General features: G+C 41.0%; 1 protein-coding gene across 1 annotated transcript; it reads right to left on the bottom strand.

Annotated features, from left to right (window-relative positions):
* Positions 1-589: 589 nt before the first annotated feature.
* On the bottom strand, positions 590-13,462 carry alox5a (arachidonate 5-lipoxygenase a). Its single transcript, XM_035748527.2, has 14 exons — positions 13,081-13,462; positions 11,460-11,658; positions 11,217-11,298; positions 10,859-10,981; positions 9,063-9,169; positions 8,754-8,926; positions 7,094-7,240; positions 6,799-7,002; positions 6,589-6,675; positions 4,153-4,331; positions 3,577-3,698; positions 2,942-3,042; positions 2,181-2,351; positions 590-2,077 (listed from the first exon to the last, which is right to left on the bottom strand). Exons 1-14 carry the CDS (start codon positions 13,228-13,230, stop codon positions 1,898-1,900), a joined length of 2,025 nt encoding a protein of 674 aa, XP_035604420.1. The 5' UTR covers positions 13,231-13,462; the 3' UTR covers positions 590-1,897.
* Positions 13,463-27,984: the final 14,522 nt, after the last annotated feature.

Below are 27,984 nucleotides of genomic sequence, written 5' to 3'. Positions count from 1 at the left end.
TACCCAGATTCCCAGGTTTTGTCACAGATGAAAGATTCCCAGATTTCTTGAAAACCTGAGAATTGTGGGAAAGTCAGCAACATTAAGCAACCCTAAGCCATATTGTATAACATGACATTTTATTTTGGGGATGACCCTGTCTGAGGTCTGTGTGTTCTTTCAAAGTCATTTCAAATGTAAAAGAAAACACAGCTCTTCTGCAGAACATGACATAAGCAGCCATCCCATCCCATAATAACTCTTGTTGTGCTGAGAAAGTGTTACTTGCATAAAACTACAGTGCTTTACTACGGACTTGAACATACAAGACTGTTTCCCTCCTTCAGATATCATTCCACACGTCTGTCTGAGTTTACTTATGAATTATAACTGTAAATATATCTTTTTTAAAGTACTTGTTTTGGAAAATAAATATTGATGTGTTTTCATTTGTTTAATTCCCAAATGTTTGAACAAAGTATGTAGAATGAAAAACCAACCAAATAAAAATGAAAACCTAAACTAAATGTCTTAGTTTTAGCTACTGGATATGCTTATATTTTCATTGTCACCAACAGTTTTACACTGCTATAGGGAGAAATAGAAAATACAATTTTGAGTATTTTTATTTGAAATAGACACCAATGAAGTTTAATAGATACATCCACATGATTTAAATGTGGGACTATCTGTAGAAATAGCTTGCAAAAAGTTGAATGGCATCAGTGGGTATGTGCTTATTATAGCAAACGATACTTGCAGCACATGATGTAAGACACAACACCATAAATGTTCACAATACATTGAGTATACAAAACATTGGGAACACCTTCCTAATATTTAGTTGCACCCCCTTTTGCCCTCAGAACAGCCTCAATTCATCGGGGCATGGGCTCTCAATCTTGTCTCAGAGCATTTTGTATTATTCTGTATGTAAATCCAAGACACCCCATTTCGTATGGTATGTATTAATTTGTAGATGTCCCATTTTGTATGATATGTTATGAATTTGCAAAAAGTACAATGTTCCAAATTGAAAAAAACGCACAATATGTTTCATATTTGGAAAATGTATATGTTCTGAATTTTAGCTAGGCTAGGGGTTAAGTTTAGGAGTTAGGGGAAGGGTATCTAAAAGGGTTAAGGTTAGGGGAAGGGTTAGCTAACATGCTAAGTAGTTGCAAAGTTGCTAAAATGCTAAAGTTGTGAGATTCAAACCAGCAACCTTTGGGTTGCTAGATGTTTGTGTTCCATGCCCACCCATCCACCCTACTTTCATTTTTGACTAAATAAGATTTTTTTCTTAACTGACTTGCCAAGTTAAATAAAGAAATACTTCAGTAACCATCTTTCTAATGTAACCATACCAAACGTATCATTCTAAATGGAGTGTTGAGTTTACATACAGAATAATATGAAATGCTCTGAGACCAGGTTGGGATTCTACAAGTCGAAAGCTTTCCACAGGGATGCTGGGCCATGTTGACTCCAATGCTTCCCACAGTGTCAAGTTGGCTGGATGTCCTTTGGGTGGTGGATTATTCTTGATACACACAGGAAACTGCTGAGTGTAAAAAACCTCAGCAGCATTGCAGTTCTTGACGCAAACCGGTGTGCCTGGCACCTACTACCACATACTGTTCAAAGGCACTTAAATATTTTGTCTTGCCCATTTACCCTCTGAATGGCTCAATTGTCTCAAGGCATAAAAATCATTCTTTAAACCATCTCTTCCCCTTCATCTGCACTGACTGAAGTGGATTTAACAAGTGACATCAATAAGGGATCGTAGCATTCACCTGTCTTGTCATGGAAAGGAGGTGCAGGTGTTCCTAATGTTTTGTACACTCAGTGTATATCAGACTATATAGCTATCCCTCCTTGTTCCCTTCCTTGCTCTCTCCCCTTCATTCCTTTCTCAGACAGCAACACTGTTAGGGATGCGGTCGGGAGAGAAGTAGTAGTAGGGTAGTTTCTTGCCTTCGTTGCGGATTTTGATGACACTGCTGACCTCTGCCAGTCTCTTCCTGAACAACTCCATGGCCTCCTTCACTGGCTTCTCTATGAAGTGCTCATCTGGGTACATCCCCAGGAAGAGCTGACAGAGAGAGGACACAGGAATTGGAGGGAAAACTTTATTATTAAGAACAAACAGACAAACACCATGTGTGTATCTGTACGTGGGCATGTGGTGTGTGTACCTCATTCTCCTGGAACTGACTGAGGGCCCAGACGGCCCCTAAGTGCCAGCAGGACCGGCCGCGGTCAGGGAGACTCTGGATGATGAACTTCACATCTACCACCCCCTTCTGCCTGGGAGGGGGTTTCCGCATGGTGGGGGGTGAGTTGGGGATCCACGAGCACCAGTCATACTGAAATACACAGAGTAGGCAGACATTAACATCTAAGGGAAGCTAGGTGGTGCTCTTGACAATGTACAGGCTCTTGTCTGCAAGCACTGATCAAGCTCATCTACAGTAATGTTGACCAACTGTCCCAAGGTTACCTGACTATATATATCCCACGCGGTGCACGTGTTGCAGACACCAACAATAGCGTGTGTTTGCGGTGGAACTACATTGGAGCTGTCAAATTCGGTGAACAGTTGCTAACGAAACCACATCCGCCCCACTTGCATTAAAAGTTCAGAATGAGAAAGTGTAGGCTATATAGACATATTTATGCTCAAATTGAAAAATCATGGAACAAATAATGAGGATTTCAATTATCCTAATTGAAGTGTAGATTAAATCTCACATTCCATTGTTCGAACTTGGAAACGAGGCTAGATGGGATTTCTGTTAATCTGACTCAGTGCAGCCAAAGGCAATGTCCGTTTCATTATGCCTAAACCACTTAGAGTTGACAGCTCTGACGCAGTTCCACCTCAGACACCGCCTAAACAACTGCTAAGCGGATGTTTGCTAAAACGGATCTGATCATATGGAGCCCTGAGCCGTACCTGTCCGAAGTTGACAGCAGCGTGGTGTGCAGAGGCAGTGAAGATGATGACAGTCAGATACTCTGTGAGCTCCTCGCGTGTCTTCAGGGCCTTGGGAAACCCTGCAGAAAGTTTTTTTTTTGCGCAACATGTTTTTTTGACACTTGTTTCATCAGTGAGTCACTAAGGTCAGTCCCTAGACACACATTGTCATGCAATCACAAACTACAGTATTGCTCTATGAAGGCTGCATCTCCTGCTGGTTTTTGCGTTCCCTGGCAATTCATGTTGACTGGGCAGAGGTGTATATACACCTGGTTACTCAGTGGTTCTGTCAGATGTAAACAAGCAGAGTGGCCCTCGAAGAGTGGAGTTGTGGCCCCTTCTAGCCTGATCAGACCAGACTGAGTTCCTCACTCGCACACCACTGTTACCACAGCAACAGACAAGCACAGAGGCTTTTGACCAACTTAAAAGTGAAGTACATTTCTGCATAGCTAAATATTGATAATGTTGCTCCATGGTCAGTTATGTCTTTCAACACAGTCCAGAGAAATAAGAAGTGTGTATTTGTATTGCAGATAAATCTAAAACAGCATTTTAAAGCAGGCTAGGCCATTGTAGTGTTTGTTGGTTATAATGTGTTTTGTACCCACCACAGCAGTCAAGGTCCTGCATCCCAAAGCTGCTAACATCTTTAACAAACGCCTGGATCTCCTCATCCTTCTGTACTGTGTCATCACTGTCGTAGTAGATACACACCACGTCCCACACAAAACTAGCGAAACGGAAAATCAAATTTAGGGTGAGGGTAATGGCTAGAGCTTTTGGGTTACGGTTATGGCTATAGGGTCAGGGTTGAGCCGGGGTGTGGACATGAAGCTATGGTTAGGGTAATGGCTAGAGCTTTAGGGTTATGGCTATAGGGTTAGGGTTGAGCCGGGGTGTGGACATGAAGTTATGGTTAGGGTAATGGCTAGAGCTTTAGGGTTATGGCTATAGGGTTAGGGTTGAGCCGGGGTGTGGACATGAAGTTATGGTTAGGGTAATGGCTAGGGCTTTAGGGTTATGGCTATAGGGTTAGGGTTGAGCCGGGGTGTGAACATGAAGCTAGGGTTAGTGTTAGCCATCTCATGGCATCTTTTCCTGGTGATTGACCTGGTTCTCCTCCTCCTATAAAAGTGTCAAGAAGGACACACACACAGACCCCCCACTCCCCCATGATCTCTGACCTCTTGGTGACATCCCAGACCCTGTTCCCGTCGTCTCTGTAGTAGTAGTAGGGTAGGTCCTCAGGGCTGTCCACCCCGCGGGCCTTAATGGCGTCAGGGAAACACAGAGACCTGAAGGTCAGTGACCTCATAGCCTTCTGGATCATCTCCACATGACCTCCACCTCCTGTACCATTGGCCTGGGGAGAGACAGTACACATTAGCTCTCTATGTCTCCGTCTCTAGGCCCATTTTTACCTGGTGCTAACATGCATCCTTTGTCCTGATCGTGTCCACATTCTGATTGGGCCCACATTTTTAGACAGGTTTAGATGATTAAAGGACATATTCTGATCTGATTGTGATCAGATCATCCTGACCACCTCCGGAAGTAATCAGGCACAAATTGTGTCTGGAGATCTTACAAGTGTAGACAGATCTGGACAGCAAACCTCTAAAACACAGGAACTATTACTGCACGTTATCAATCGGTGCTCATAGTATAGACTAGGGTTGCAAAAGCTTGTGTAATTTTTGTAATTAACAGGTCATTTATGGTCATTTATACTTGAATTACAAAAAACAAATGTATTCATATATAGTATTTATTTTGTGTGTCCAATTTGTCCATGAGTTTCTTGTGAATAGACCATATAGTTCAAGAGAAAATAGCCTAATTAATGGAAAAAAGCATCTAATCAACAACGCCATTATATTCAACTGCAACTCTTCCAACTATTTACTTTTTCCACAACTGCCACCAGTTCAGTGCAAAAACATTTACAACCAAGATATAAACTCATGAATAACATTGGTATTTAATAGGGTTTCAACATGAAATATCTTTTATATATTACATTTTTTACACACTTATTTATCTTACCATGTCTATGGTTTATATTTAGGATAAGGTTTTACAGCTTTATTTGTTTTATATTTTACATGCGATAAGGCCAGAGGGTCAGAGATAATTAGGTACCTGTGATAAACTGAAGTACCCAAAAGGGCCACTGGATGTCTTGTGATAAATTACATAAAATCTTTGAAAGTTACAAAAATTCAGGTAATTTACTGGTAAACTTGAAATGTTTCCAATAATATGAGCCTCCCAAGTGGCGCAGCGATCAAAGGCACTGCGTCACTACAGACCGGGGTTCGATCCCGGGCTGTATCACAACCGTATGAGATCGGGAGTCCCATAGGGAACTTTGCATGCTGACTGCAGGAATGTCCACCAGAGCTTTTTCCAGAGAATAAAATGTTAATTTCTCTACAATAAGTCACCTCCAACGTCGTTTTAGAGAATTTGGCAGTACGTCCAACCGGCCTCACAACCACATACACCACACCAGCCTAGGAATCCACATCTGGCTTCTTCTCCTGCGGGTTCGTCTGACACCAGCCACCCGGACAGCTGATGAGACTGTGGGCTTGCACAACCAAAGAATTTCTGCACAAACTTTAAGATACCGTTTCAGGGAAGCTCATCTGCGTACTCGTTGTCCTCACCAGGGTCTTGACCTGACTGCAGTTCGGTGTTGTAACCGACTTCAGTGGGAAAATGCTCACCTTCGATGGCCACTGGCACGCTGGAGAAGTGTGCCCTTCATGGATGAATAATGGTTTCAACTGTACCGGCAGTATGCAGACAGCGTGTATGGGGTCGCGTGAGCCAGCGTTTTGCTGATGTCAACGTTGTGAACATTGTGCCCCATGGTGGTGTTATGGTATAGAAAGGCATAAGCTACACACAATGAACACAATTGCATTTCATCAATGTCAAATTGAATGCACAGAGATACCGTGACGAGATCCTGAGGCCCATTGTCGGGCCATTCATCCGCCGCCATCGCCTCATGTTTCAGCATGGTAATGCTTGGCCCCATGTCGCAAGGATCTGTACACAATTCCTGGAAGCTCAAAATGTACCAGTTCTTTAATGGCCTACATTTTCATTAGACATGTCACCCATTGAGGATGGTTGGGATGATCTGGATTGACGTGTACGATAGCGTGTTCCAGTTCCTGCCAATATCCAGCAACTTCGTACAGCCATTGAAAAGGAGTGGGACAGCGTTCCACAGGCCACAATCAACAGCCTGATCAAATCTATGCAAAGGAGTTGTGTCACGCAGCTTGAGTAAATGGTGAACACACCAGATACTGACTTGTTTCTGATCCACGCCCCTATTTATTTTTTTAAGGTATCTGTGACCAATTCCCAGTCATGTGAAATCCATAGATTAGGGCCTAATATTTTATTTCAATTGACTGATTTCCTTATATGAACTGTAGAATCTTTGAAATTGCAGAGTGTATATTTATTTTCTGTGTAATTTACATACAGGGAGGGACCAGGAAATCTAGTCACAATGAAGACAGATAAGATACCGATTTTAGTACCATGTGTAGACGCACTTCTGAATATGTCTCAATGTCCCTCTCTCACACACTCACCTTATCGAAGATGCCAAACTCACAGATGAGCTGCTCTCTGGCCTTGGTGTTGATGGCGATGGTGAAACGAATGTGAGGAAGGAGCAACTAGAGGACAGACCAGCAATAAATAAATAAACAAACAAACCAATCAACCAACCATCTAAACAATCCATGAACCAACTAATCAGCCACAAAACACAGGCACAGACTGAAGTGTACTTGGTGTACCTTATAAGCAGGGTGTACAGCAGACAGCTGTCTGAACATGGCCACTCCAAACACCTCAGAGACCAGGTGAGTCCTCAGCAGGTGTGTGACTGTCTGGTGGATGTGGAAGTCAGAGGAGCGGACCCAGATCTTAGCTAGCATCCAGTCATACTGACCATCACTGGGCAGGAAGATAGGGTTGTCCTTCCCTGGAGTCTGACCCAGCTGGGAGAGAGAGAGGAGGAGGGGTATGTTTTGTTAGATGGTGAAGAAACACTGCTCCATGCTCTTTTTCAAACCATGCAGAATAGCCTACCTGTATGGCCAGAGGCAGGATCTTGCTCTGGCTGTTGTTGTACAGCAGACAGATAGGAGCAGCCAGGTACTGTAGAGTACAGGGGTCTGTACTGTTGGGACTGATGTCTTCCATCAACTCGTAGTCTGCTATGTAGATGTTACCAGCCTGCAAACAACACGTAATACAAGGTTTTGTATCTATTTTTTATTTCACCTTTATTTAACCAGGTAGGCCAGTTGAGAACAAGTTCTCCTTTACAACTGCGACCTGGCCAAGATAAAGCAAAGCAGTGCGACACAAACAACAACACAGAGTTACACATGGAATAAGTGAGCATAAAGTCAATAACACAATAGAAAAAAAAGAAAATCTATATACAGTTTGTGCAAATGGAGTAAGGAGGTAAGGCAATAAATAGGCCATAGTAGCAAGTAATTACAATTGAGCAAATTATCACTGGAGTGATAGATGTGTAGATGATGTGCAAGTAGAAATACTGGTGTGCAAAAGAGCAGAAAAGTAAATAAAAACAATATGGGGATGAGGTAGGTAGATTGGGTGGGCTATTTACAGGTGGGCTATATACAGCTGCAATGATCGGTTAGATGCTCAGAAGTTTAAAGTTGGTGAGGGAAATATAAGTCACCAGCTTCAGTGACTTTGGCAATTCGTTCCAGTCATTGGCAGCAGAGTACTGGAAAGAAAGGCGGCCAAATTACGTGTTGTCTTTGGGGATAGCCAGTGAAATATACCTGCTAGAGCGCGTGCTATGGATGGGTTTTGTTATCGTGACCAGTGAGCTGAGATAAGGCGGAGCTTATCGACTTAGAATAAAAAATATAAAAATAAATATAAAAAATAACACCCACCACTGCGACCTGTATGCTCTAACCGACTTTTTTTATTTTTATTCTACCTTTATTTGACTAGGCAAGTCAGTTCAGAACAAATTCTTACTTTCAATGACGGCCTAGGAACAGTGGGTTCTGCCTGTTCAGGGGCAGAACGACAGATTTGCACCTTGTCAGCTTGGGGATTTGAACTTGCAAAGATGTTAGCAGCAACATCTTTGCAACACCTCAACTTGCAATCCGGTTACAAGTCCACCACTCTAACCACTAGGCTACCCTGCCGCTAGGGGATTTGGTAACAAAACGGATGGCACTGTGATAGACTGCATCCAGTTTGCTGAGTAGAGTATTGGAAGCTATTTTGTAAATGACATCGCCGAAGTCTAGGATCGGTAGGATAGTCAGTTTTACGAGGGTATGTTTGGCGGCGTGAGTGAAGGAGGCTTTGTTGCGAAATAGGAAGCCGATTCTAGATTTAATTTTGGATTGGAGATGCTTAATATGAGTCTGGAAGGAGAGTTTACAGTCTAGCCAGATACCTAGTTATTTGTAGTTGTCCACATATTCTAAGTCAGAACCGTCCAGAGTAGTGATGCTCGTCGGGCGAACGGTTGAAAAGCATGCATTTGGTTTTACTAGCATTTAAGAGCAGTTGGAGACCACGGAAGGAGTGTTGTATGGCATTGAAGCTCATTTGGAGGTTAGTTAACACAGTGTCCAAGGAAGGGCCAGATGTATACAGAATGGTGTCGTCTGCGTAGAGGTGGATCAGGGCATCACCCGCAGCAAGAGTGACATCGTTGACATATGTGTGTCTCAGTCTCTACCTCAATCTCCTCCTCCAGAGTCATCTCTCTCTCCAGACAATCTGCCACCATGTCATGTGTAACGGGGAACTTCTCTGGCAGCTTGGTGCACTTCTGGATCATCACTGGGTTACAGCCGTTCAGGTACTGGTAGCCAAACATAAAGTCCTCTTTCCAGTGCTGCATCACATACTCTAGGATAGGAATACGGAGAGGAGAGGATGCTTTTTATGACTAGGATCCGCATTAGCTACTGCTAAAGCAGCAGCTGCTCAGAGAGGAGAGAGGAGTCATATACCACATTCTATGGAGAAAACTGAGACCACACACCTGAGATGGTGTTTTTGATCCTGACGAAGATCCGCTCAAAGTCAGCAAAGTCATTCCAGGAGGACTGGAACATGTGCATGAACTGGTTCACACAGAGGTTCTCTATCCTGGGGAGGAGAGAACAACATCTTCAAACTGCAGGGAAACATTTAAGTAGCCTGAGCCACCATCCTGACCGCTGCAATACCATAGAAAAACAGAAAGTGGTTTTGTGAGATAAGGATGGTCGAACGAGGCTAAGATTTATGTCCAGAGTTATTTTCTTCCATTTTCACTGTGATAACCAAACAAAAACTAATGGATTCAGAAAATGTCAGTCACTGACAACAGGGAGTTGATGTTTACTACACATGAATTACACACTTATCCACGTTATTTTCAATCGTTAGCAGCATTGGTTGCCACTTTCCAGGGATGAATTTAAGAAAAATAGTTTCTGCTTCCCTTCCTGTCTATGATTCGCACACGCGTGTGCAGTACTTTGCCAGTGCTCAACACTTGGGATGCTAAAGATGTTGCTGCTAACTTGCTGGTGAGTAAAGTCTGCTAGTCATTGATACAGTACATTGATACTGTCAATGTAAGTTATTATGCTTTAAATCTAATCCTATCCATTACCAGTCTGGTAATGCTATGTCAAGCAAGCAATGCCTGAATAGCATAATGTCCGGCATAATAGTTTATACCCTGTGCTCTCTGCAGATGAGCTGTTATCAATGCAAATTCATCTGCACAAACAAGCCACAAGTAAGCAGGAGAACCACAGACAGCCATAACACTTCTATTAATAAAGTATGTGTCTTGCTAACCCCGGCCACTTCCTCTAGTTCCTCATCAATACATGGCAAGTCTATTATAGATGGTTGTTTTTGATAATGAGGGCTACTATCCCATAACTGAACTACTACAGAGCAAAGACACACAACCTGTCTGGAAGGTTGTTATCCCTCCTAAGCAATCAAAAGAAGAAGAAAAAAAGCATACTAGTATGCTGATAGGTTTGATGCAAAGTATTTGTCAGAGCACACAGCTAGTCTCATTGAAACAATATGTCTGTGTTTAGCCTGTTGGTGTGTAGGATACATGCAAATGTCCCTAGTCAACATGATTTCATACAGAGTATTAAAACAGGCTTCCTTTTAGTCACATCCACATACTCCCGAGTGGCGCAGCGGTCTAAGGCACTGCATCTCAGTGCTAGATGCGTCACACAATTGGCCCATTGTTGTCCAATTGGCCCAGTGTTGTTAGGGGAGGGTTTGGCTGGGGTAGGCCATCATTGTAAAGTAAGAATATGTTCTTAACTGGCTTGCCTAGTTAAATAAAGGTTCAATATTTAATATATATTTTTAAATACTAGTAGTTCCACATACTACTCACCAACCACCCACCTACTGAACTAACAGCTTCTATCTGTTTCCCACTTAGCTTTTATTCAAACCAGGAAGTCCTGACATTTAGAAAATACCATCACTGTAATAAACAAATGCTGAACCCAATGAACGGAAAATCCCCTACCATGCCAAGTATGTGCTTTCTTCATGGAAATCTCCACATTAGAAAGAGGCCTACTGTAGGTTTAACAGTAGGCCTGTGAGTGTAAACATGGAACAGAGCATAAGACTGTATGGACAATGTTGCAAATAAGGGGAAATAGTTGCAGCTGAGTGTTGTGACAGGACAATGACACTACTCTGCCATAAAACCCCAGAACTCTTGGCAGAGTCTGCAATGCATATAACAAATAAAGGAAGTCTACACTAGGTTACAGAGTGTAGTGTGAATGCAGTACTTACGCCTTACTGTAGTTGAGTATGAAGTCCACTCCTTTCTCGCTATCAAACTGGATGTCTCTGGGAAGCTCCTTGTGAGTGTTGGCATCTATACTCATAGGAATTCCAGGCTGCCACTCCCTCCATCTACACACAGGAGGACATCATAGAATCAGGTTAAGCACCACTACGTAACACTGTGTACAGGTCTTTTAATGTTGGTAGGCTACACTATATGTAGTTACAGTGCATTGAATAAATACTAGAAAAACATTTACTAGTTCAATACATTGAATACATTTATTTGTTGAATGCATCTTGGTACAACATCAATACGTCATTGTGAGGTAGATGTGTGATACACAATAAATCCAGCTCTTGCCTGTAGGTTTTCCGTCTGCTCTCCAGCTCTTTGTGTCGGTGTTGCTTCACCAGTCTGGTCTTGTCATCCTTTGGCAGCAGTGCTTAAAGAAAAGGGTGAACAACGATAATGAGGATGATTTTAGATTCACTTCTATGTTCCTTAAGCTAAAGACTGGGGACAGATTTTGACAGACATGAGCGACCGACAGACATGACTGACAGACACGACCAACCGGCAGACACAGACCCGACAGACAGGTACCTTTGCCGTCCCTGAGGACCACCTCCTTGTCGTCCACCAGCCAGTGGAAGCAGGGGAACTCTACGTAGTCTCCAGAGGGAGTCTTCACTGTGATGTACTTACAGTACCAGTCATCATGAACCCAGTACTTCTTCTTCTCTATCTTCACCAGCTCCATCTCTCCCAGGTTCTCCCCCACCGTCACATCATACGAGTCCACCTGAGAACAGACAACCAGGTTTAGAAAGATTTGAGCAGAGTGGACAAAATGGGACAGTTTTCCGGACCCAGATTAAGCCTAACCTGAGGACGGACAATGGTCGTTACCAAGTTGTAATTGTTACATTAAGTCATTAATAAAAAATGCACTTTATCAATGTGTTTGTTTGGCTGCCCATTAGCTGTTCCTTTTTGCGCCAGATACTTTTTCTGCGGTCCTGACACAACTGCCCAAAACAGCAAGAAAGAGACAGCATGCGGTTACTAGCAGCTCATGAGTCATTGACGGTTGGTGCAATATACAGCCACTTACATCGTGAAGTAAAGCGTACAACTGGATGTAGTGTACAGGATTCAGACACTGGTGAAGTTAATGCCAGAATGAATTGACAGTTTATTAGATTGGAAAGCTTTTGTATTGATCTTCCCATGTGGTGTTCATGGGCCATAAGGCCATGAGCAGGTCACTAATCAGTAATTGGCTCTAATAGAGGTTTGGCAATAGGCCTTATGTTATTATTTTGCTTCATTAGAGTAAAAGCACAGAGAAATACACTCATACACAGAAATGGTGATGGCACCTATAGGGCGCACTCTGCACTGGAGTTTCGCCTCTTCATCTGTCACTGTACTAGGTAGTGGATAAGGCAAGTTTCTACAAGACAATGTAAAGTGATAGTAGTATTGAGCACAAAGACCATTTATTTCCTCATTATGCTATGGATTACTCCCATTACCTCATATTGCAGCACAGTTTAAAGCACTATTTATTGAATAGAATAGAGTGGCTGGGGTTGATATCGTAATACATTCTGTGGCAGATCTTTCACCAGGGAACAGTCAAATAAAACAAATTATTTATTTGTACATTTCTTAAAGGAACTTTGTGCAGTTATTAGCAGTATGCATTTAAAACATTGCACAACATTGTCTTTCAAATGTCAGTCCTTAATTACGTTAAAATAATAAAAAATGAATAATACAATGTCGATGTAATAAATATGAATATGTCCAAAAGGCATGTCAAATGTTATTGTTACACTACAAAGTAATGTAAGTTCATTCACCCAGACCGAGGTATTGTGAGGGCTTCCAGAGGGAGAAATCTTGTGGTCTAACAAGTATGTCATTTTCACAAACTAGTAATCAGTCCAAATAGTATGCATAATTTGAGTTGAGGCTTCAGGACAGATACTAAAGGAAGTGTGCTTTTTAGTAAGCATTGACTGAGAAGTGAGGAGAAGTATGCACGTGAACAATGGGAGAAGGGTGAAGAATCAGGATGCAGCCAGAGTTTAAAATCGGACAGTTATTGGAAATATTTTCTCTTTATCATTAACAAGGTCACCCCTGAGTGTATTTGAAGTGATGCACACACTGTGAAACTTTCAAACTGACTCTTGCCACCTGTAACTCAACTCACCGCCCCTCTCTCGAAGTCGTTGTAGAGTGGCTTGTCCAGTAAAGTCCTCTCACTGCATCCCTCTGTTCCCACCAGGGTGATATAGATGTAGTCATCAGTCCCTGCAAACCACTGGCTTCCTGTAGCCACCGTCACTGTGTAGGATGGCATGGTGGTACACACACACACGATGGACAGGAGAACTGATATCCACTGGTTGTCTGCAGGCAGATATGATAGCCTCCTACAAGTGTGTCGGTTGTTGACTCAGTCTGGACAAAATTAGATTTCCCCTTTTTGCTAATGAATCTATGTAGACCTTCACACTTTCTAGATCTCCTACTCTCTGTCCCTCTCTCTCGCTCCTCCCTCCCTCTATCTCTAGCTCACTCTCTCATAAACACCCCCTTATATACTGACACCACACATGTAATGCAAATGCTGTAAAACAGCTAGAGGATGCAGAGGCATTCGATAATGTTTCACACTGGCTGGTGTACTGTAAGAGTGAGTGTTTGACCCCACCCTCTTATCGTGCATTAAAGGAACGGCCAGATCTGTCTTTCACTCTTTCAATGTTTATGACAATATACAGTGCATTCAGGACGTATTCCACATTTTGTTGTGTTACAGCCAAATGGATTCGATTTTTGGGTCACTGGCCAACACACAATACTCCAAGTGGAATTATGTTGTTTTTCAAAATGTTTACAAATGAATTGAAAATGAAAAGCTGAAATGTCTTGAGCCAATAAGTATTCATACCCTTTGTTCTTGCAAGCCTAAATAAGTTCAGGAGTAAAAATTTGCTAAACAACTCACATAAGTTGGGTCACTCTGCCGGGAGACAAATTCACCTTTCAGCAGGACAATAACCTAAAACACAAAACCAAATATACACTGGAGTTGCTTACCAAGACGACATTGAATGTTCCCGAGTGACCTAGTTACAGTTTTGACTTAAATAGTCTTGAAAATCAAATGGCAAGACTTGAAAATGGCTGTCTAACAATGATCAACAACAGACTTGACAGAGCTTGAAGATTTTAGAAATTAATGTCCAAATATTGTACAGTCAAGGTTTGCAGACTTACCCAGAAAGAGTCACAGCTGTAATCACTGCCAAAGGTGATTCTAACATGTATTGACCCATTTTATTGAATACTTATCTAATCAAGATATATTAGTGTAAGATTTTTCACAAATGTACAGTACCAGTCAAAAGTTGGGACATATCTACTCATTCAAGGGTTTTGCATTATCTTTACTATTTCATACATTGTAGAATAATAGTGAAGACATCAAAACAATGAAATAACACATATGGAATCATGTAGTAACCAAAAAGGTGTTAAACAAATGAAAGTATAAAATAAGTAGCCACCCTTTGCCTTGATGACAGCTTTGCACACTCTTGGCATTCTCTCAACCAGCTTTATGAGGAATACTTTTCCAACAGTTTTGAAGGAGTTTCCACATATGCTGAGCATGTGTTGGCTGCTTTTCCTTCACTCTGCAGTCCAACACATCCCAAACCATCTCAATTGGATTGAGGTTGGGTGATTGTGGAGGCCAGGTCATCTGATGCAGCACTCCAATCACTCTCCTTCTTTGCCAAATAGCCCTTACACAGCCTGGAGGTGTGTTTTGGGTCATTATCCTGTTGAAAAACAAATGATAGTCCCAAAAAGCTCAAACCAGATGGGGTGGCGTATCGCTACAGAATGCTGTGGTAGCCATGCTGGCTAAGTGTGCCTTGAATTCTAAATAAATCAATGAGTGTCACCAGAAAAGCACCCCCACCCCATCACACCTCCTCCATGCTTCACGGTGGGAATAACACATGCGGAGAGCATCCGTTCACATACTCTGCGTCTCACAAAGACATGGCGGTTGGAACTAAAAACCTCACATTTGGACTTATCAGACCAAAGGGCAGACTCACACCGATCTAATGTCCACTGCTCGTGTTTTTTGGCCCAAGCAAGTCTCTTATTCTTATTGTTGTCCTTTAGTAGTGGTTTCTTGCAGCAATTCAACCATGAAGGCCTGATTCACGGAGTCTCCTCTGAACAGTTGATGTTGAGATGTGTCTGTTACTTGAAATCTGTGAAGCATTTATTTGGGCTGCAATCTGAGGTGCAGTTAACTTATTTTTGGTTACTACATGATTCCATATGTGTTATTTCATAGTGTTGTCTTCACTATTATTCTACAATGTAGAAAATAGTAAAAATAAAGTAAAATCCTTCAATTAGTAGGTGTTTCCTAACTTTTGACTGATACTGTATACACTACCGTTCAAAAGTTTGGGGTCACTTAAGAAATGTCCTTGGTTTTTGTCCATTTTTAAAATAACATCAAATTGATCAAAAAGACAGTGTAGACATTGTTAATGTTGTAAATGACTATTGCAGCTGGAAACGGCTGATTTTTTATGGAATATCTACATAGGCGTACAGAGGCCCATTGTCAGCAACCATCACTCCTGTGTTCCAGTGGCACGTTGTGTTAGCTAATCCAAGTTTTTCATTTTAAAAGGCTAATTGATCATTAGAAAACCCTTTTGCAATTATGTTAGCACAGCTGAAAACTGTTGTGCTGATTTAAAGAAGCAATCCAACTGGCCTTCTTTAGAGTAGATGAGTATCTGGAGCGTCAGCGTTTGTGGGTTCGATTACAGGCACAAAATGGCCAGAAACAAAGCACTTTCTTCTGAAACTCGTCAGTCTATTCTTGTTCTGAGAAATGAAGGCTATTACATGTGAGAAATTGCCAAGAAACTGAAGATCTTGTACAAGGCTGTGTACAGTACTACTCCCTTCACAGAATAGTGCAAAGATAGACTCCAACGGCACTGTTACATGTACACTGTATGTCCTACCTGGGACAAAGAGGACTAAGTAAGTTAGGATTGTGTATGTTTGCCATTCAGAGGGTTAATGGGTAAGGTCAAATATGTAAGTGCTTTTGAGCGGGGTATGGTAGTAGGTGCGGGGCGCACTGGTTTGTGTCAAGAACTGCAACTCTACTGGGTTTTTCCTGCTCAACAGTTTCCGGTGTGTATCAAGAATAGCTTACCACCACCCAAAGGACATCCAGCCAACTTGACACAACTGTGGGAAGCATTGGCGTCAACATAGGCCATCATCCCTGTGGAACGCTTTCGAAACCTTGTAGAGTCCATGCCCCGAAGAATTGAGGCAGTTCTGAGGGCAAAGGGAGGGTGCAAATCCAATTAGGACGGTGTTCCTAATGTTTGGTATACTCTGTGTATAAAAGCTTCAGAAAGGTATTAGTAAAGGTTTTAGACATCATAAGATATTATCAAATCCACTTCCTTTTCCCCATCACAGTTAATACTTCTTCTGTTTGATGAAAACATTACAGCTATGTTGGCTCCATTACATTATTTAGTTTCCAAATCATGAGCAGTGCACACCTGTATAGGTCAGCCGACTATTCTGCGGGAACACTACGACTGAGGATCCAATGGGAACTTCCAACGTCAATATTCAACCAAATATCTATACTTACAGGGTTCATTTTACTAATGCTCCCGATGTTCCATTACCAATGAGAGGAGATGGAAACAGGCCGTATGGGTCTAATGGAATATGTTATGCTTTATATGGGACAGGGAAATGCCTCTGTGTTCCAAAATGATTACATTAAATAGGTCTAATATAGCCTGGTCCCAGAACTGATTGTGCTGTCTTGCCAATACAAAATTACTATAGGAAGGTGGTAAGACAGCAGATCTGGGACGAGGCTAGGTTTAATATAGGATGGGGAAAACAAGGGTGCAGAGATCATTCCATTGACAGTGAATACTCAGAAAGGCAGAGAGCAGCTCTCTAGCCAGTAATAGGCTACACATATATTTACCAGTCAAATGTGCGGACGTCAGACAACAAGTGTTGGATGGTTTCAAGAAAAATACATGCAAATATGGAATCCCACTATTTCACTACTGGATACAGTATGATATACTAATATACTTCCATATTGTAGCAGTACTTTATGTGGTTTGGTTTGTACCAATCTCTCACTCACAACCAAGGAGTAGGCTGCAGTTGCACTGCCTAGACAGTCATCTAAAGTCAGTTGTGTGTCGATTGGATTGGTGGAGGGTAAACTGATCCTAGTCCAGTTACAGGCAGCTTCTACCTCAAGCCATGGAGGAATGAAGAAGCTCAATAATACCCAGCTTACTCTGTGATGTTATGCAGCAATCTAACCTTAATGTTACAGTTGTGTGTAAAGCAACTGGCAAGACAACACCCACAGCAGTCCTACTAGGGGGAACTGCAACATAATAACAGGTTTAGCCTACATATTCAAATTATATATTTATGTAGCTAATTTTGTTGGATAACAATACATTTCTTACTTGATCAGTAAGCGAAAATGTATGCACTCACTACTGTAAGTCGATCTGGATAAGATTGTCTGTCAAATGACTAATATAAACCACACAACCAAATCATAAGTACTGTATGAGAAATAAGAGCCTTTATTTTCATATTGACTCATTAAGACAACATTTAAGTGCAATTCAGATCTTTTATAATTCATAAAATCAGAACAAGCAAAACTAACCATTTCTGCCTAAATGGACAAATAAAACTGGTTAAAAAAAAGTAGTACCAAACAAATGATTTCCATTTCAGACAAAACCAAAATTCCCTTCCTGATATATTATTATAATATTGTCATATACATTTATCAAAAATAGACAGACCTGAAGACAGGGAAGTTCTAGTCTGGTTACACCAGACATAATGCTGTGCTCACCATTGTCCAGACTGTAAGGTGAGCACAGCGTTTAGTCTGTTTTAACCAGGCTAGGATAGTTCATGTGTAGTCTACTGTCAGGTTACAATGAGCAGCAGTGAGTTGATTGTAATCTTTAGGCCTGAATCCTGACAAGGTTTGGTCCAATTCAATTTTAATTCCACAGGTAAACCAACATTCTAATTCTCATCATTGCTTTTCAATGAGGATAATTGGAATTGGGATTTCAGTTTTCTTCCTGAATTGAAATGGAATTGACTTGGACTTCTGTGTAAACCATGGATCGATATAAAATGGGGGATTTACCTGAACATTTGAGTTACAAGCGTACAGTGGCAAGAAAAGGTATTTGAACCCTTTGGAAATACCTGGATTTACGCATACAATTGGTCATAAAATTTGATCTGATCTTCATCTATGTCACAACAGACAAACACAGACTGCTTAAACTAATAACACACAAACAATTACACGTTTTCATGTCTTTATTGAGCACACCGTGTAAACATTCACAGTGCAGTGTGGGAAAAGTATGTGAACCTTTGGATTTAATAACTGGTTGACCCTCCTTTGGCAGCAATAACCTCAACCAAACATTTTCTGTAGTTGCCTATCAGACCTGCACAACGGTCCGGAGGAATTCTGGACCATTCCTCTTTATTATTCTTTTTTTGTTTCATTATTATTCTTTACAACATTGTTTCAGACATCCCAATATTCTTGGGATGTCTGGTGTGAACTGCTCTATTGAGGTCATGCCACAGCATATCAAATCGGGTTGAGGTCAGGACTCTGACTGGGCCACTCCAGAAGGCGTATTGTCTTCTGTTGAAGCCATTCTATTGTTGATTTACTACTGTTTTGGGTCGTTGTCCTGTTGCATCACCCAACTTCAATTGTCAGACAGATACACCAACATTCTCCTGCAAAATGTCTTGATAAACTTGGGAATTAATTTTTCCGTCAATGATAGCAAGCTGTCCAGGCACTGAGGCAGCCCCAAACCATGATGCTCCCGCCACCATACTTTACAGTTGGGATGAGGCTTTGATGTTGGCGTGCTGTGCCTTTTTTTCTCCACACATAGTGCTGTGTTCCTTCCAAACAACTCAACTGTAGTTATCTGTCCACAGAATATTTTGCCAGTAGCACTGTGGAACATCCAGGTGCACTTTTGCAAACTTCAGACGTGCAGAAATGTTTTTTTGGACAGCAGTGGCTTCTTCCATTGTGTCCTCCCATGAACATCATTCTTGTTTAGTGTTGTACGTATCATAGACTTGTCAACAGAGATGTGAGCATGTTCCATTGATTTCTGTAAGTCTTAAGCTGACACTCTAGGATTCTTCTTGACCTCATTGAGCATTCTGCGCTGTACTTTTGCAGTCATCTTTGCAGGACGGCCACTCATAGGGAAAGTAGCAACAGTGCTGAACTTTCTCCATTTATAGACAATTTGTCTACCATGGACTGATGAACATCAAGGCTTTTAAAGATACTTTTCTAACCCTTTCAAGCTTTATGCAAGTCAACAATTCTTAATCTTAGGTCTTCTGAGATCTCTTTTGTTTGAGGCGTGGTTCACATCAGGCAATGCTTCTTGTGAATAGCAAACTCACATTTTATGAGTTATTTTTTAATAGGGCAAGGCAGCTCTAACCAACATCTCCAATCTCGTCTCATTGATTGGACTCCAGGTTAGCTGACTCCAATTAGTTTTTAGAGAAGTCATTAGACTAGGGGTTCACATACTTTTTCCAACCTACACTGTGAATGTTTAAATTATGTATTCAACATAGACCATAAAAATCCATAATTTGTGTGTTATTAGTTTAAGCACACTATGTTTTTCTATTGTTGTGACTTAGATGAAGATCAGATCAAATTTGATGACCAATTTATGCAGAAATCCAAATAATTCCAAAGGGTTCACATACTTTTCCTGCCACTGTAGATCTCAAGTTAGGATTTCGGAACGTGGCGTTTCAACAGCATGATTTAGGCCTACAGAATAAACACATTAATCAAATCAAATCAAATTTATTTATATAGCCCTTCGTACATCAGCTGATATCTCAAAGTGCTGTACAGAAACCCAGCCTAAAACCCCAAACAGCAAACAATGCAGGTGTAAAAGCACGGTGGCTAGGAAAAACTCCCTAGAAAGGCCAAAACCTAGGAAGAAACCTAGAGAGGAACCGGGATATGTGGGGTGGCCAGTCCTCTTCTGGCTGTGCCGGGTAGAGATTATAACAGAACATGACCAAGATGTTCAGATGTTCATAAATGACCAGCATGGTCGAATAATAATAAGGCAGAACAGTTGAAACTGGAGCAGCAGCACAGTCAGGTGGACTGGGGACAGCAAGGAGCCTTCATGTCAGGTAGTCCTGGGGCACGGTCCTAGGGCTCAGGTCAGTTGAAACTGGAGCAGGAGCATGGCCAGGTGGACTGGGGACAGCAAGGAGTCCTCATGTCAGGTAGTCCTGGGACATGGTCCTAGGGCTCAGGTCCTCCGAGAGAGAGAAAGAAAGAGAGAAGGAGAGAATTAGAGAACGCACACTTAGATTCACACAGGACACCGAATAGGACAGGAGAAGTACTCCAGATATAACAAACTGACCCTAGCCCCCCGACACATAAACTACTGCAGCATAAATACTGGAGGCTGAGACAGGAATTACATTACTACATTCATGACAGGAGCTCCACTTATTAATGCAACTAATCTCACTCTAAATAGATATTTTCAGAGACAATTATGGTCCTTTGTAGCTCAGGGTAGTGGGTTTGATTCCCGGGACCACCCATTGTAAAATGTATGCACGCAGGACTAATTTTCTTTTATCCCAAGCTAAATAGCATACATTATATGTCTAAAACCCATGTGAGGGTTAACAAAACAGTTAACATGGCCACGTTTAGTAAACACCAAATAGGATAAAACATTTTGAAACGGAAAAAGAGATGCTACTTCAATCTGAAATAGCAGATTGGTAGTGGTAATGCGCCCTTTACTGATTCTCACAGCCAACCAATCAGTTTGCTGCCAGCTCTTAACAAACTTTTGGGGAAAAAATGGGTTTGACCAGATACAATGCCATTTCTCTGGACAAATGAACAAACCTTCAGCTTGCTTATAGAGTAGTGGCACTCAACATGTACTGAAATGACATTAATGATTTGTATGTTGTTAGACTTCAGTGCAAACTCCGATAATATTGACCATAATCTATAACTGAAAAAATGTGTTATGGCTTTACATCCTCTGCCATATCATTGTATATAGACTCCCCTTTTTTCTACTGTGTTATTGACTTGTTAATTGTTTACTCCATGTGTAACTCTGTGTTGTCTGTTCACACTGCTATGCTTTATCTTGGCCAGGTCGCAGTTGCAAATGAGAACTTGTTCTCAACTAGCCTACCTGGTTAAATAAAGGTGAAATAAAAAAGAAAAAAAAGAAAATATCATGGGTTGAGTGCCATCTATCCAGTAGAGGGTTTTCTTCAATGGACGCTTCTATAATAGAGGAGAGACTGACCGCATCAATTCTTGTTTTTGTGAGAAACAATGTGTTAAAAATGCCAAAATGTCTGTATAATCAACTTACATATGCACTGTATGTCTGTCAGAGCTATTCGGAAAGTATTCAGACCCCTAGACTTTTTCCACATTGTTACGTTTCAGCCTTATTCTAAAATTGATTAAATAAGAAAATCCTGAGTCTACACACAGTACCCCATAATGACAAGAAAACAGGTTTTTACAAATAAAAAAACAGAAATACCTTATTTACATAAGTGTTCAGACACTTTGCTATGAGCCTAAAAATTGAGCTCAGGTACATCCTCAAACATCTCAAGGATGATCAACAACATGGAGTCCACCTGTGGTAAATTCAATTGATTTGACATGATTTGGAAAGGCTCACACCAGTCTATATTAGGTCCCAAGACTGGGTCCCAAGGTCCCAAGACTGAACTCTTTGGCCATCATGCTGTTGGGAGATTTTTCAGTGGCAGGGACTGGGAGACCAGTCAGGAACGAGAGAAAGATGAACAAACCAAAGTACATAGAGATCCTTGATGAAAACCTGCTCCAAAGCGCTCAGGACTTCAGACTGGGGCGAAGGTTCACCTTCCAACAGGACAACAACCCTAAGCACACAGCTACAACAACGCAGGAATGGCTTTGGGACAAGTCTCCGAATGTCCTTGAATGGGCAAGCCAGAGCCCAGACTTGAACCCGATCAAACATCTCTGGAGAGACCTGAAAATAGCTGTGCAGCAACGCTCCCCATCCAACCTGACAGAGCTTGAGATGATCTACAGAGAAGAATGGGAGAAACTCCCCAAATACAGGTGTGCCAAGCTTGTAGAATCATACCCAAGAAGATTCATACTGTAATCACTGCCAAAGGTGCCATAACAAAGTACTGAGCAAATGGTCTGAATACTTACAGTTGAAGTCGGAAGATTAAACATTTACATTTAAACTCAGTTTTCACAATTCCTGACATTTAATCCAAGTAACAATTTCCTGTCTTAGGTCAGTTAGGATCACCACTTTATTTTAAGAATGTGAAATGTCAGAATAATAGTAGAGAACTATTTATTTCAGCTTTTATTTCTTTCATCACATTCTCAGTGGGACAGAAGTTTACATACACTCAATTAGTATTTGGTAGCATTGCCTTTAAATTGTTAAACTTGGGTCAAATGTTTCAGGTAGCCTTCCACAAGCTTCCCACAATAAGTTGGGTGAATTTTGGCCCATTCCTCCTGACAGAGCTGGTGTAACTGAGTCATGTTTGTAGGCCTCCTTGCTTGCACACACTTGTACAGTTCTGCCCACAAATTTTCTAAGGGATTGAGGTCAGGGCTTTGTGATGGCCACTCCATTAACTTTACTTTGTTGTCCTTAAGCCATTTTGCCACAACTTTGGAAGTATGTTTGGGGTCATTGTCCATTTGGAAGACCCATTTGTGACCAAGCTTTAACTTCCTGACTGATGTCTTGAGATGTTGCTTCAATATATCCACATACTTTTCCTCCATATGATGCCATCTATTTTGTGAAGTGCACCAGTCCCTCCTGCAGCAAAGCACCCCCACAACATGATGCTGCCACCCCCGTGCTTCACGGTTGGGATGGTGTTCTTCGGTTTGCAAGCCTCCCCCTTTTCCCTCCAAACATAACCATGGTCATTATGGCCAAACAGTTGTTTTTGTTTCATCAGACCAGAGGACATTTCTACAAAAAGGGCAATCTTTGTCCCCATGTGCAGTTGCAAACCTAAGTCTGGCTTTTTTATGGTGGTTTTGGAGCAGCGGCTTCTTCCTTGCTGAGCGGCCTTTAAGGTCATGTCGATATAGGACTCGTTTTACTGTGGATATAGATACTTTTGTACCGGTTTCCTCCAGCATCTTCACAAGGTCCTTTGCTGTTGTTCTGGGATTGACTTGTACTTTTCGCACCAAAGTATGTTAATTTCTAGGAGACAGAATGCGTCTTCTTCCTGAGCGGTGTGACGGCTGCGTGGTCCCATGGTGTTTATACTTGCGTCTATTGTTTGTACAGATGAACATGGTACCTTCAGGCATTTGGAAATTGCTCCCAAGGATGAACCAGATTTGTGGACGTCTACAATTTTCTTTCTGAGGTCTTGGCGGATTTCTTTTTGATTTTCCCATGATGTCAAGCAAGTTTGAAGGTAGGCCTTGAAATACACCCACAGGTACATTTCCAATTGACTTTCTTTTACAATAAATTTGTGGAGTGGTTAGAAAATGAGTTTTAATGACTCCAACCTAAGTGTATGGGGCGGCAGGGTAACCTAGTGGTTAGAGCGTTGGACTAGTAACCAAAAGGTTGCAAGTTCCAATCCCCGAGCTGACAAGGTACAAATCTGTCGTTCTGCCCCTGAACAGGCAGTTAACCCACTGTTCCCAGGCCGTCATTGAAAATAAGAACTTGTTCTTAACTGACTTGACTAGTTAAATTTTTTTTATTTTTTAAAGTAAACCTATGACTTCAACTGTATATAAAATGTTATATTTTAGTTAATACATTTGCAAAAAAAAAAAAAAAAGGTTTTTGCTTTTGTCTTAAAATGTGGTGTTGTATGTAGATTGATGAGGGGGAAACGATTTAATCCATTTTTAGAATAAGGCTGTAATGTAACAAAATGTGGAAAAAGTCAAGGGGTCTGAATACCTTCCGAATGCACTGTACTTACCCCACCAGACATCAAATAAAATTGTATTGGTCACATACACATGGTTAGTAGATGTTAATGCGAGTGTGGCGAAATGCTTGTGCTTCTAGTTCTGACCGTCCAGTAATATCTAACAATTTCACAACAACTAACTTATACACACACACAAGTGTAAAGGAATGAATAAGAATATGTATATATAAATATATGGATGAACGATGGCAGAACGGCATAGGCAAGACGCAGTACATGGTATAGAACACAGTATATACAGTGGGGCAAAAAGGTATTTAGTCAGCCACCAATTGTGCAAGTTCTCCCACTTAAAAAGATGAGAGGCCTGTAATTGTCATCATAGGTACAAAAACAAAACAAAAATCCAGAAAATCACATTGTAGGGTTTTTAATTAATTTATTTGCAAATTATGGTGGAAAATAAGTATTTGGTCAATAACAAAAGTTTCTCAATACTTTGTTATATACCCTTTGTTGGCAATGACAGAGGTCAAACGTTTTCTGTAAGTCTTCACAAGGTTTTCACACACTGTTGCTGGTATTTTGGCCCATTCCTCCATGCAGATCTCCTCTAGAGCAGTGACGTTTTGGGGCTGTTGCTGGGCAAACAAAAAACAAAATCATAAATTTGGACTCATCAGACCAAAGGACAGACTTCCACCGGGCTAATGGCCATTGCTCATGTTTCTTGGCCCAAGCAAGTCTCTTCTTCTTATTGGTGTCCTTTAGTAGTGGTTTCTTTGCAGCAATTCGACCATGAAGGCCTGATTCACGCCATCTCCTCTGAACAGTTGATGTTGAGATGTGTCTGTTACTTGAACTCTGTGAAGCATTTATTTGGGCTGCAATCTGAGGTGCAGTTAATTGACGATTAACTCTAATGAACTTATTCTCTGCAGCAGAGGTAACTCAGGGTTTTCCTTTCCTGTGGCGGTCCTCATGAGAGCCAGTTTCATCATAGCGCTTGATGGTTTTTGCAACTGCACTTGAAGAAACTTTCAAAGTTCTTGAAATTGTCCAGATTGACTGACCTTCATGTCTTAAAGTAATGATGGACTGTCATTTCTCTTTGCTTATCTGAGCTGTTCTTGCTTATCTGAGCTGTTCTTGCCATAATATGGACTTCATCTTTTACCAAATAAGGCTTATCTTTGTACATCACCCCTACCTTGTCACAACTGATTGGCTCAAATGCATTAAGGAAAGAAATTCCTCAAATTAACTTTTAACCAGGAACACCATTTAATTTAAATGCATTCCAGATGACTGCCTCATGAAGCTGCTGGTTGAGAGAATGCAAGAGTGTGAAAAGCTGTCATCAAGGCAAAGGTTGGCTACTACTACTGAAGAATCTCAAATGTAAAATATATTTTGATTTGGTTAACACTTTTGGTTACTACATGATTCCATGTGTTATTTCATAGTTGATGTCATCACGATTATTCTACAATGTAGAAAATATATATTAAAAAAATATTAAAAAACCCTGGAATTTGTATTTTTACTTTATTTAACCAGGCAAGTCAGTTAAGAACAAATTCTTATTTTCAATGACTGCCTAGGAGCAGTGGGTTAACTGACTGTTCAGGGGCAGAACGACAGATTTGTACCTTGTCAGCTCGGGGGTTTGAACTTGCAACCTTCCGGTGCTCCAATGCTCTAACCACTAGGCTACCCTGCCGCCCCAGGTGAGTAGGTGTCTAAACTTTTGACTGGTACTGTATGTGCAACTGATAGATGTGCACACACACCCACACATTATTATTTCATATTTTTTGGTGTTTTACATTTTTTTATTAAATGGTTTATATAAAAGTCTGTAATGTCTATGTTAACGTTTTAAATGTACGTACATTGCAGTTTTTTTTTCATTAGGAAGACTAGCTGTCGTCCGCTAATGGGAATCGTAAAAAAAATAATCTTTAAATGTTCATTTGAAAATGTTTTCTCCCGTTTATACCCGCTGAACACAACCCCAGTTTCAGTCAACTATGCACTGTTGTGTAAAGTTTTCTAGCACCAAAAGAACAAAACACCATAGTCTGAGCATCAATGATATGGGTTTAGAGGCAAAGGGCTGGGAGAAATCATAGGTTAACATAATCTCATAGGAGAGGGATGAGCATTGGGACAGGGCATTAGTGCTCCAAAGAAAGTATGGTTTTACTTTGTTATAACACTGTAACATGCAAGTACTACCTCCCCCTTTGTCGCTTGGCATTCATGTATCCACCACCTGTGAAAGTTTGAGGGTGCATCTCAATAGCCTAGTGTCTTCCTCGCCTCGCATTCATCTGCACTGATCTGAAAACACAGAATGGGTGAAAGCAATATGTAAAGCTGCCTATAGTGTTTTCCCTCACTACAGACTAGCCAGCCAAGTAGAAAAAGTAGCCATTCCTGGCCGAACAAGCACCATTTCTGTGGCTTCTGGTACATTCTAATGCCTTGATTACATCTCAAATACACAGCAAAATGATTGAATACTTTATCCAGTATACATCCCAGATTGGTAAAATGAGTTGAGGTATTGTGTAAAAAAGACATGACTTTACAATTTAAAATACTGAAGATGTGTGAATTCAGTGTATGGTTAGTTGTTTTGGATATTTTCTAGGCCTATATGATCAGGACTATTTTCTAAGTGGCAAACATTAAAACCTTTAACATTAATCTTAAGGGAAGACGGGTTTAAAGTTGTATTTACAGTTTTACTGCAATCTATAAATTGCAAAAATTGTTTGTTGTTCAATTTAAAGTAAATAAGGCACATTATCTTGAAAAATAAATTAAAATTGAAAAAAATAAAAGGGTTATATCAGTCTTAAGTATTATATCTTAATGATTTTACAGAAATGAATTAAAGTAAAATTAGCATATTTAGAACAAAATTAGGCTCTGCTCCAATACCTTTTGTTCCTGCAGCGAGGATTCACCTTCTTTGACTTTTATTTTTATACCAGTATGCAAAAGAGGGAGCCAAATTAACAGTTCTCTCACTGACGCGATTCGGTACACTGACTTGTCAACACTCCATTTTGCGCCACTATCTGGAAAGTTCCGACATGGACTTCATATCCTAGGAAAATACAAACGAGATCTTTGGTTACCTTGTCCAGGAGCGATCCCATGAACATATAAGTACGTTGTATGATTTATGAATTTCAAAGGGATATAGGTGATCACCTTTCTTCAGTCAGTTTGACACGTCAACATTTGCTATTCGGTCGTCAATCAAAGCACTGTAAATAGTCTATGCATCACGATTCCGTGGCTGGCTATGGGAAACACACAAAATAAAATTAGCAAGAAAACAATAATTAGGCTCAGTGGACTTCGACTCGTTACCACGATGAAGGCGCATCTTGCTATCTGTGAAGAAATTTGACTTCAAACCAACCACAGCGCACACAAATCCCACAGGTACCTGGAGGAGACAGACAGCAGATTGTCAAACCAGCAGTGTTTCCCTGTCATCGCTCACATTGTGACTGACAAGCGCCTGTCCTATCAATATTGTTCATTCTTGCGCAGCGTTTCCCAAACTCGGTCCTGGAGATGTTTTGATTTTTGCCCCTGCACTACACAGCAAATTGAATAATCAAAGCTTAATGATTTGAATCAGCTGTGCAGTGCAAAAAAACTAAATGTGCGCCCCCTGGGGTCCCAATGACAGAGTTTGGGCAACACTATTCTAGTGGGAGGGACTTTTCTCAACAGACTTTTCTGAATAGCGAATTTAAACTTTTATCAAATCAAAAATAGCAGTTATTTTTAAGTGGAATAAATCTGGGAAGACAATGTGCCTACCGGGAAGTAGCTTTTACCTACCCAGCTCGTTCAGTGCAGGTGACGGAAAGTACAGTAGATTGGGAAAGGAAGTGACTTGAGA

Source organism: Oncorhynchus keta, chromosome 2 (genome assembly GCF_023373465.1).
Source record: "Oncorhynchus keta strain PuntledgeMale-10-30-2019 chromosome 2, Oket_V2, whole genome shotgun sequence".
Taxonomy (NCBI): domain Eukaryota; kingdom Metazoa; phylum Chordata; class Actinopteri; order Salmoniformes; family Salmonidae; genus Oncorhynchus; species Oncorhynchus keta.
The sequence above is the reverse complement of the archived record's forward strand: the minus strand, read 5'-3'. Positions and strand labels throughout refer to the sequence as shown.

Bases quoted from the DNA above. Each gene is read 5' to 3' on its own strand.
- alox5a (XM_035748527.2), bottom strand. From the start codon at position 13,230: ATGCCATCCTACACAGTGACGGTGGCTACAGGAAGCCAGTGGTTTGCA. The intron at 2,352-2,941 runs GTACGGCTCAGG...TGTGTATTTCAG, and splicing joins CTGCTGTCAACTTCGGACAG to TATGACTGGTGCTCGTGGAT. The intron at 2,078-2,180 runs GTACACACACCA...TCTCTCTGTCAG, and splicing joins GTCAGTTCCAGGAGAATGAG to CTCTTCCTGGGGATGTACCC.